Source organism: Sinocyclocheilus rhinocerous, unplaced genomic scaffold (assembly GCF_001515625.1).
Source record: "Sinocyclocheilus rhinocerous isolate Xijiao unplaced genomic scaffold, SAMN03320098_v1.1 scaffold1201, whole genome shotgun sequence".
Classification (NCBI taxonomy): domain Eukaryota; kingdom Metazoa; phylum Chordata; class Actinopteri; order Cypriniformes; family Cyprinidae; genus Sinocyclocheilus; species Sinocyclocheilus rhinocerous.
In genome coordinates, this window is record NW_015654059.1 from 1575579 (window position 1) to 1587380 (window position 11802).

Genomic DNA, 11802 nt, shown 5'->3' on the forward strand with positions numbered 1-11802 from the left:
CTCCCCTCCTATATTTTAACTTAATATAATTAAGTTAGCAAACAAACATTGGGCATAAGGGGTGTCATACAAATGTAAATATTTATGTCCTGAATTAAGAAAGACAGCATAAGATTTGACCCATACAAGTTTGAGAAAATTCAGAAGGATATTATTTTTACTTCTTACAAATCTGTGATTTTTTGATCCAACAAAAAGCTCTGAAAAATTAAAAAGTTAAAAAAGAAAAGATACAAAGGATGCATGTCACCATACAAACACTTAAAAAAAAGAAAAGAAAATACACCTTGGCAGTTTTTTGTTCCACTAAGATGATCCAGAAAGAAAAACAACCCATACATTTGTAACCAACGGGATAACCAATGACAGGAGGCTGAGAACGGATTTTCAAAAACACACCCAAGAATAAAATTAAGAAAAAATGTGGAGAGAAAAAGGATGGATGGAGGGCTGTAAGATGCAGGAAGGACCAGACGGGAGAAACTCTGTCAAAGATAATGTGTTGTGGTAATGCAGTTGCATGGGTATAGAAGCATATGCTGTCCTCTTAATAAATCCGGCCTCGGCTTCTGTTGCCTCTTCCTCCGAAGCCCCGTCCTCGGCCGCCCCTGAAGCCTCCTTGTTGTTCTGATGGCACAGATGAGATCATTTATATGTACAGATACTAATTCATACAGGACTAGCGATTAAGTTTTGATAAGATACTCACCGTAAGGGAAGTTCCCAATGCTGGCGCTGTATTTTCCACTGGGCGGATTGTATATTTGTCGGGCGTTCCTCCTGGGCAGATTTGTGGGAAGCTTCTTTGTTGTGGCTGTTGCCCCAATGTCTTCTCCTGACTGCCTCTTCTGGCTGTAGGACAAACAGAGATCATGGCAAAAACTTTTATAAGCAGACTAAACATGGTGATCTGAATGTCAAAGGTTGATCTGTTCCCGTACCCGATTGATGCTGCCTCCGTCTTCTGCACCGGTTTCCAGGACAGAGTGACTGTGCTTTTATAGGATGGAGGGTTATGAAACAGATCCTGGAGAAGACAGAAGAAAACAAATGAGATCAAAATTTGACATAAAACAGCGAAGACTTTCAAAACGGTCAGAATTCATGAATGTTACCTTGATTAAAACATTTATGTTGTTGGTGATCTTCAAAGCCACAACTTTGATTTTATTCTGTGAAGAAACAAAATTGGAATACATATTACGTCTTTCAGCATTCTTTTCCAGGGTTTTTGAAACCCATTAGGTACATTGACAAATAAATAAATAAAGTAAGTAAATACATACATACCTTTATTTCTATTAACTTTACAAAGCAAAGATCAGTGTAAAAAGTATAATATCATACCTCCTCTGTCTTTAGTGCATCTCCAGTCTTGCCTTGCAAAGCAACACGCAGTTGTCGAATATATACTTGGAGCCCCCGTGCAAAGTACTGTAACCTGTGAAATAAACAACAAAAAAATTATACATTTAATGCCCACTGTTCACCTGCCCTTCACAAAGTAATGCAATAAGATTTTTCAAGTCTCTTATTCTAACCAAAAGCACAGTAAAAACAGAAATATTGTAAAATATTACAATTTAAAAATTCTGCTTTGTATTTTAATATAATTTAAAATGTAATTTATTCCTGTGATGCAAAAAAGCTGAATTTCCAGCATCATTGCTCCAGTCTTCAGTGTCACATGATCCTTCAGAAATCATTCTAATATGCTGATTTGATGCTCTCAAGATACATTTCTTTTTATCATCAATTATCTCCTCTTATTAAAATAATTATCATCAAACAGTTGTGCTGCTTAATATTTTTGTTTTTCCAGGTTCTTTTATGAATAGAAAGTTCAAAAGAACAGCATTTATTTGAAATAGAAAGCTTTTGTAACATTAATAATATCTTTACTGTCACTTTTGATTAATTTAATGCATCCTTTCTGAATAAAAGTATTAATTTCCTTAAAAAAAAAAGAGAGAGCAGTAGTGTGTATATTAAAGTAGAAAAATAAAGTATTTGTTTTTGCTGTGGTATTGAGGATCATGAAACCCCATTAGTATTGGTACTATTACATTTCTCTATATAAAGACTAGTAATGATGCAAATGTTTCAAGATTTCAAATGTTTTCAATACCAACATTCAATATCACTGTTGTCCTTTTGATGATTAATATGAGATCTGACCTGATCTTGAAGTCCTTCAGCTTCTCTGCGCTGATTTTGTCAATAAGAAAGTCAGGTAGTTTTTTGCCCAGCTGATGGAAGCTGAAGAGCAGACACTCCACGTAGCTGAACTGCAGCTTGGGCTCTTCATTGGCAGCATTCTCTCCGTTCTCCTCCTCTGGAGGCAGGGGCATGAACTCCTAGAGACATTAGGAAACAGAAAGATGCAGAACCACAGCATGAGATGATGTTTAACAACAAAGTGGCTGAAGTGGAAAGCTTTCTAAAATGTTTATTTTTCGTCAGTACTTGACCAATTAATATTAGCACTTACCTATTCTATTTGTTTTTCTAATTTATAAAAAAAAAAAAGAAACCTTGCTATGTGTACTGTGCTAGACTAAATAAGACGCAAGACATCACTTGTATAATGTTGCTCTCTTGTTGGTCTGATTGCTTCTATTGTTCTCCTCATTTGTAAATCACTTTGGATAAAAGCGTCTGCTAAACGATTAAATGTCAATGTAAATTCTTGCGTGAGGTCAGGAGTTTAAAGTATGTCTTTACCAATAGCTTCTCAAACAGCATGTTGAGATTGACCTCCAGTTTGTCCATGTCGCCACAATACGGACTCATCTCTGCTAATAACTTGAGTACCTGTAAAGCAGAAAATATTGAGTTTATTTTCCTGCATTCTACAAATATCTGGGCAAAAATAAATAAATAAAGATGTGCTTTTTTTCCATGTTTAAAAAAAACCTCTCATATACAAGCTTAATACGCAGAAATGATTCCATGATTCCCAGCATGTGATACACACCTCCAGCTGGATGTCCAATTCTGCTACAGGGCTGGTGAGCAGACTGAGGCTGGGCAGAACAAATTCACAGAAGTATGTCACAAAGCGAGTGGAATGCACATTTTTCTGGAGGAGAGATGAGAAAAGTTTATAATTATGATTTGTATTATTTGCATTAGTACTGGTATAATATATTCAATGAAACTATAATAATAATATTAATCATAAAAGCAAAAAACTAAATGACAAAAAAATGTTGTTCTGTGAAATGTTTATATAAATAAAATTCTGTGACTACATACATTTTTTTCTTGGCACTTATTTTTAATTTTGTGAGCAATTTATTCAGACATCCAAGTTTTTGTCAGAAAGTGACAAATTTAACAGCTGAATATTACTGGAGAAATATTATAATATTATTGCTGACTCACAGAAAAGAGTGGTAAGGCCTGGCGTGTGCACTGCAGGAGCCGGTCGACGCTGTCTGCATCTGTGGGGTTTAGCACCTGCTCCAGAAATGCCTGCTCCACCACCAGCTCCACCAGCTGCTGCCGCCCGCTCACAGTCTGCATGATCTTCAGCCCAGACAGGATACGCACCAGAAGCACAAACTCCTCTCCTGTCACATCCTCTAGGACCTAAGACAATCAGAGAGAGTGACAGGTCAAGTGTGAGAACAATTCTAGGCAAAAAAAAAAAAAAAAAAGGTTTAAAATAGGGTTGTGCCGATAGATGATAGCAGATGTCTTTGTCGATAGTCAAGACGATATTAGGCTCATTCTCCAATTAATGTATTCAATTATTATTATTATTATTAGGCTGCCTATTATAATTTGGCTTATTATCTAATTTGCCCCACTATTTCACTTCAGCACCACATTTCACTCACACACACACACACACACGAGGATTAGAGCCTGTAGCCGGTGAAGAAGTCTCCAACCACAAACACAGACCTACATTGTCTGTTGAGATAAGGTAGGCCTATTTCATTGCACTTTAACAAGTAATCTGAACGGCCTATATATGTATGTTATTTTAACCGACACAAACACGAGGATTAGAGCCTGTAGCCGGTGAAGAAGTCTCCAACCACAAACACAGACCTACATTGTCTGTTGAGATAAGGTAGGCCTATTTCATTGCACTTTAACAAGTAATCTGTACGGCCTATATATGTGCAATATTTTAACCGAGCCCTCACTAACTGAGTTTAATGCTACAGTTATGTTAGAAAGCATCTCATTCTTGTTTCTGTGACGGTGCGTCAGGTGCGGTCCGGAGCGCTGAATGACTGATGTATCTGTTTAATTTAACTTTACTGTAAATATATAATCTTACCTGTTTTAAATACTTTTATATTCAACGTGTTTATGTCCAATATTTAGTGTTAAACTATTGGTCTTTAAAATAAATCTACCTTTGATTTTCACAGTTAACTGATTTTGCAGACCTTAACTTACCAGACTGATAACTTCCTTCTCACAGGACGCACGATCCTAATAGCAATGTATGACTGTTGAATCCGAATATATATATGAACTAGCTGTTTGAAATATTTTTATATTTAACATGTTAGTTTATCAGTATGTTTGAAAGTATATTATTTAGATTACTGGTGGTTCCACGTTCTTTCTCTCTCACACGCGAGCGCGGTTTAAAACACCAAATAGTTATTAAAAAGCCTATGACAAGTACAGAGAGTCTCTCTCTCTTGCCCCCACCCACCCACGCACGATAATATCGTCTATCGCCGCTCTCACAGGCTGGCGATATGACGATTTGAAAAATGACCATATCGCCCAACACTACTTTAAAATAATGTGGCGCAACAATACAGAAATAATAGAGAGGACTGTGTCAAGATCTAAAATTCTCTTAAAAATATAATTTGAAAAGACAAGGATAGTTCAGGTAGTTAAAGGGTTAGATCACCCAAAAATGAAAATTCTGTCATTAATTACTCACCCTCATGTCGTTCTAAACTCGCAAGACCTTCGGAACACAAATTAAGATATTTTTGATGAATTCTGAGAGCTCTCTGACCCTCCCATAGACAGCAATGTAATTACCATGATCAAGGTGACACAACTGACACAGAATAGCATACTCTGTTTATGTTCAGTGGATACTCTCCAAAATGGCACGAGGGTGACGCGGTGTTGAATAAAATCTTTATTTTTGTTTTCTTTGCATACAAAAAGTATTCTCGTAGCTTCGTAAAATTACGGTTGAACCCCTGATGTCACATGGATTATTTTACAGATCTCCTTGATCGTGGTAATTACATTGCTGTCTATGGGAGGGTCAGAGAGCTCTCAGAATTCATCAAAAATATCTTAATTTGTGTTCCGAAGATGAACGGAAGTCTTACGAGTTTAGAATGACATGAGAGTGAGTAATTAATGACAGAATTTTCATTTTTGGGTGAATTAACCCTTAAAATGTCATATGGTGTGACTCTCCAAAAACTTACATTTTAACAATTAATAATTCATGCTTTGTTAAAGAACCCTTAAATACTTTTTTTTTTTTGAAAATAGTGTATGTGTTAATACTTTTTATTTGATGGTTAAGCCACATGGAATTTTTATAGTAACAAATTTAAACTTTTCAGATTCTTAAAATCTACCGTATTGTCCTGAATATAAGATGATATTTTTTTCTTGGAAATACATCTGAAAAAACGCGGTCGTCTTATATTCAGGGTCTAGACTTTGACATGTCAATAATACACCCACAACAGGTGGCGCCAAATACGCATAAAACGAGTGTGCCATGAAATACGTAATGTAATGCATGTTGTAAAGATCGCGAGTAAGAACAAAAGAAGCAGAAAACCTTACAGCTACATGAGTCGTGACTGTCACGTTAGCATGATGGCACCAAACTCCCTTTGTGATTTTAAAACGTAAGACAGTACCCAGATTTGAAGACTACAGTAAGATTTAACTTCTACTGTTAATAAGATTTTGGTAGGCTACTATTAGATGGATAGCCTAAATGTCCTAATTCAAATTTAACCAACGCATTTCATCAGATACAAACAGAAAAAAACCCCTTTCTGCATACACAGCTGCCCCAAAAGCTTGCATATGGCCCTGTTAGCTTATTTACTCAAACCCCCCACACATCTCTGGTCAGCTATTAGCGCTAATGTGCTAGTGCGTTAGAGGAGGCCGCGTAGATACACTAGAGTCTTTCGATGAATAAAACCCCACCCAAACTGAATATCAAATGAGCACTTTTCCTCTAGACAGACAACACAGAGATATGAGGCTTTGTTTACTTTGCTGAGATCCTCTTTCGCGTCGGCGAGGATGCCGTAGTTACGGTAGAGCTCCTCCACTGTCGCCGCCATCAGCGTGTCCGACTTCACCAGGGGGTTTCAATGAATAACGGCGGTTTTGCTGCTCCTCCCGCTGTATCCGCTCGAAATGTCTTCAAACGCGTCACAGTATTAGAGCACAGATGTAATGTGGGCTGCAGTGGGATGTTATTTTGGAAGCGATCGTTGTTCTCGCGTGCAGTCCGCCAGCTTGGGTTTGTTGCTCTGTGCGGCGGCGGGATGAACGGCTTCTTCGGCGCTTTTGGGAGAAGATTGACAGCGTTATTGGTTAAGAGCGCCATCTGCTGGATTGAGTGTCTAACGGCAATAATCATTGGGGGAAAGGAAATGAAAAGAAATTGTCACTATTAACCATCATATTGCGGCCTTTAGCCCCATTGTACTTATTGATTAACTTTACACTGTTATCGATCTGAACAGAACCAACACAGAACTGACTTGAGCTAAATAATGGCACTATTGTCTAAAATAAAGTGCTAGAAAAAGGTGACTTGACATTCAGTGAACCATGGGGCTAAATCTAAAAAAAAGTAATTATTTTAGTGTCAAATTTGATTAATACATTTAAAACAAACAAATAAATAAATACAGAAACTGAAAGCTAACGGTCACTACTGGTTCTTCAAATTGGGGTTAAATTGATGGTAAAACAATATATATATACACACCCACACACACACACACATACATACATACATACACATACTGTATGTGTATATATATATATATATATATATATTGTCGATAGATAGATATAGTGATTGTAGTGACATATGAAGAATAAGAATGCCACTAAACTTAATGGGAATGGCCCGTTTTATTTTATTGATTAAAACAAATAATAATAACGATAGACAAAATGCAATAGAAGAATGACAAAATTTACAGTCATATTCATTGTAGCATTACTTGAATATTTTGCAAAATTGAGCCGGCCCAAGCGAACTAAGCAGCTGCTCAGGGCCCCGTGGCCACCAGGGGGGCCCCAAGAGTACATGAAATGGCTTGATTTTTTTCGGAGTATCTATTTACACTAAACGTGCAAATAGCCCGCCTTGTTGGCAGAGACTATTCACGTTAACTCCGCCCGCCAACGTGTGATTCGGATAGTGAACAATACAAAAGACAGTCAATAGTCATCTGCTCCACTGGCGCAGATGTTAAACCGTGTGACTTTTTCATTTAAACGCGATCGACCCGGGTTCAAATCCTCCTTTTGGCAAGCTTTTTTCTCCCTTTTCAAATTTCAAATCACATCAGAAAAGCATTTATTTTCAATGAAAATGAAGGAAATAATCAAAAAGTTGAAAATAAAGTATCAGGTAGGGTTAGGGTAGGTGTAGGAGGTGGCATCCATTTAATAATTTTAATTAAAATTTACACTCAATACGTTATTATTGCATACTGTTTTATAATGTACTACAATACTGAGGTGCAGATAATTGCCACTATTTGCAATAAGTACAAAAATTAAAATAGGAAAAATATGCAATATGAAAATAATTGAAGACAAGGTTTTTAAAAAGCCTTTTTCCAAAAGGTACATCTGGAAAAAGGGGGGGTCGTCTTATATTCGGGCCAATACGGTATATAAAACTAATGTAAATATAAAGAGCATATGCATTTTAAACAAGATTTAAACTAGTCTTTAAATCTTGATTTTTGTTTGTTTGAAATGAATTAATACTACGGGCTTGGGACCAGCAATGGCAGAGTTAGGAAGGATACATTACAAAATAAAGACATTTCTAATGTTACAAATGATTTCTATTTTAAATAAAATGCTGTTATTTGAAAATTTCTATTAATCAAAAAATAAAATAAATAAATGTACCACGGTTTCCACAAAAACAGCAGCACAATTGTTTTCAAAATTGATAATAAGACATGTTTCTTGAGCATCAAATCATATCAGAATGAGTTCTGAAGGATCATGTGACACTGAAGACTGGAGTAATGATGCAGAAAACTCAGCTTTGCATCACAGGAATGAATTACATAGAAAACGGTTATTATGAATGGTAATAATATTTCACAATATTACTGTTTTTACTGATCAAATAAGTGCAATCTTGGTGAGGCTGTTTGCAATAAGTAGTATAAATAGCAGAAAATCCTATAAATAGAATTTTAGATTAAAGTGTTTGTCTTCTGTGTAAAAATAACTTTCCTGGGTATATATTTTTTGTAATAAAACAATTCTGTTTCATAAACTTGGTACTAATAACAGCTTCATCACAGGAATGAATTACATAGAAAACGGTTATTATGAATGGTAATAATATTTCACAATATTACTGTTTTTACTGATCAAATAAGTGCAATCTTGGTGAGCACAAGAGTCTTCTTTCAAAAATATTTTAATCTTACCAACCCCAAACTTCTGAACGGTAGTATATGTGTGGAAAACGGAAATATGAATGATACCTTTTTTGTCTCTATGAAGATGTAATCCTCCACCTCTTTTGTCATTGTGTCATCCGGCATTGTTTTCAACTTAGTAGAGAGAAACTTAATCGCTCTTTCCCGAACAATATCTTCTCCCTGCAGGATCTGACTGAACAAGCCTCCCAAAGTTCCTGTAAAGAAAGACGGCAGGGTCAAAGAGGACAATAACTCGTCATGGCAGACACAACACAAAAACAGTCAGTATTTTTGTACGTATAATTAACAGAAAACACATTCTATCCATAAAGCATTGAGGGTATAATGAACATGGATACCTTTTGCATCAATTTTGAATATAGAGATCAAAGCTGTGCTGACTTGATTGAATTCAGCAGAATCATCTAGAAGATATGAGAAGAAACTACTATGATCAAACAGCTGGAAAAACAGTATGTTATTTAGTTGCACTAGTTTATGCAGAAATGCAGGAACTTTGTTAACACTGCCTAAAAACCAGGTTCTTAGTAGATGTGAGACCTGTCTGCAGCAGCTGTGTGAGGATGTCTGCGACTCTGGGTAAATTCTCTCCTGCTGCGAAACGGGGCAGTTCTTTGATAGCCTGCCTTCTGATCTATAATCAGGAAACCAGGAAAGACAAACCAATAATGTAGAGATTTGTTTTCCGGTATCACACCCACAACATGCAAATCTCTGACATGATGATGATGATGATTTACTCACAGATACATCCTCATCCTCACACAGATCAAGCTGTGCGTTGATGGCTGCATCGGCCAGCTCTGGAAAACTGCTGAAAAATTTTGGAATGAACTGCGCAGCCAGTCGCTTCTCCTTTGGACCTCCTTTAACGCCATCCAGAATGACCTGATAAGCATCTTTGTGCTGAAAAACAATTTTAAAAATAGACCAAAATAAGTGGCATTTCATGATAATAATACATTTGAATCAGTCGTATTGGCGACACCGAGGGGGGCCCCCAAATAAAATTCTGCTTAGGGCCCCATAAAGGCTTGGGCCCGCAGCCAGTCGCTTCTCCTTTGGACCTCCTTTAACGCCATCCAGAATGACCTGATAAGCATCTTTGTGCTGAAAAACAATTTTAAAAATAGACCAAAATAAGTGGCATTTCATGATAATAATACATTTAAATTTTTATGAAAATGTTAACATTACAACTATAAATGCTAGCAATGTTTCTTTAAAATATGTTTATATTTTAATAACAAGTTCAATATGTTTAATACAAGAAGCATTGAGTTACAATAGTAATAATACCTGTCAAATGTTTTGAAGTAAAATGTAATATTTTTGCCCACCAAGGCTGCATTTACTTGAACAAAAATACAGTAAAAAGAGTAATACTGTGAAATATGATTACAATTTAAAATAACTCTTTTCTATTTGAATATATTTTAAAATGCCTCTTGTACAATATTTAAATTTGAAAGAATTTCTCAATGTTTTAATTAATAAAAAGTGGTTAAATGTTGTAATAACATGGTAAAACCTGTTAACATGATGCAAAGCTGAATTTTCAGCAGAATTTTCACAAAAAGAGTTTTCAACAGTAATAATAATAAGACCCATTTCTAATAATTGTGGACCAATAATAATTTAGTTTACCATCATATGGATAAATTACTTTTCAAAATATATTAAAATAGAATAGAGTTATCTGAAATTGTTTTTCTGTAATTTATCAAATAAATGCGGTCTTGGTGAACAAAGAAGACTTAATTATTCCAAACTTTTGACTGGTAGTATATATATAAAAATTTCTATTTAAAACAATATAATAATAAGTAGAATAAGACAAATAGGTTACCAATAATAAGAAATTAGTATTAATAAAAAATTAATTTGTACTACAGAGGTGGCACAGAAGAACACAAAAGTGGCTTGTAGGCAGGGTTGGGCAAAGATACATCAAAATTTATTTTAAAATAAAATACCAAATACCTTAATTTTAAGTGTATCAAAATAAACTACAAAATACAGCAGCCACACCAAGTATCAAAATAAACTACTGTATTTTTGTATTTTAAAAATACAAAAAAAATACTTTTACAAGGGAGCATGAAATTTCTTCGCAAACCTTCCATCAATTGGCCTATTTGATCTATCTCTTCACCAATACACTGATGTTTGTGAACAATGTTTGATAGCAACAGCTTTTCTCTGCCCGAGTCATGCAATAAATCTGACATATGCAACCAGTTAACAGATCAAATATTCACATATCCCTGTGATCTCCCGATGAAGGTTAGTTTTAAAGTAACCAACAATTTAATGTTTAACAGTTTGCGAATGACTCATAATTGTATCCTAATTTAGTTACTTGGTGTTTGGTAACAAAGGGCCTACTTTGCATCAGCAGCACTGACTCAATGACAAACAAGTCATTCATAAGAAGACAACTGATGGCACCTGTATTCATAGAAACTAGTTTCTAACTACTTAATCATTTGATTGTTAGTTATAAATATAATAATATATTATGTGTCAGGCAGTCATTCATGCAATGGTATGTAAAATCATGATCCTATTTAAACAGCTACTTCAATTAGGGTACAATATTCAGAAATCAAATATTTATTTATCAATCACTGGACACCTATTTGGAAGTTGAAAACAAACATTTTAGCATTACAACAATTATTAAATGATCAATATGTTTTGATTTTAAATGTAGCCAGAAACGTAATCAGAAAGTAGCAACAGAAATTATCAAGGAGTATTAACCCAACTCCAACCACTGAATCTATTGAGAGCCATAGAAGTATAAAGGACATACACATATACACTTATAATAAGTGCAATTGCACCAAGCACATCACATTCTATTACTCATTCATCCATGCTTCCTTTTGAATGAATGAATGAATAATTCCTGCCCACTAAAAGCTGCACGGATATATTTGCTTTCCCCAACAGGCCTATCTATCTATGTAAACGATTTAGAAAAATGTCCGTCGATTCACACTTTATATCATCGCCACGATATGTATTGTCATATCACCCAGCCCTAACATGCAGTAATGCTTTAAACACATATGCCAACCTAGTTGATAAAAACCAACAACCGATT

The 11802-nt window shown here is 35.3% G+C and overlaps 1 protein-coding gene across 1 annotated transcript; it reads right to left on the minus strand.

Annotated features, from left to right (window-relative positions):
- Positions 1 to 547: 547 nt before the first annotated feature.
- LOC107716635 (apoptosis inhibitor 5-like) lies at positions 548 to 10343 on the minus strand. The gene is made up of 14 exons (XM_016523127.1): positions 10338 to 10343; positions 9435 to 9596; positions 9231 to 9324; positions 9029 to 9094; positions 8733 to 8884; positions 3388 to 3594; positions 2978 to 3082; positions 2725 to 2814; positions 2179 to 2357; positions 1348 to 1441; positions 1116 to 1172; positions 942 to 1027; positions 710 to 852; positions 548 to 627 (listed from the first exon to the last, which is right to left on the minus strand). The coding sequence occupies exons 1-14, from the start codon at positions 10341 to 10343 to the stop codon at positions 548 to 550; spliced, it is 1521 nt and encodes a 506-aa protein (XP_016378613.1).
- Between the last annotated feature and the right edge of the window lie 1459 nt (positions 10344 to 11802).

Excerpts from the sequence above, each read along its gene's own strand:
- LOC107716635 (XM_016523127.1), bottom strand. Across the intron at positions 3,595-8,732 it reads TCTTCATAGAGACAAAAAAG|GTCCTAGAGGATGTGACAGG; the intron begins GTATCATTCATA and ends TGATTGTCTTAG. Across the intron at positions 1,173-1,347 it reads ATGCACTAAAGACAGAGGAG|AATAAAATCAAAGTTGTGGC; the intron begins GTATGATATTAT and ends GTTTCTTCACAG.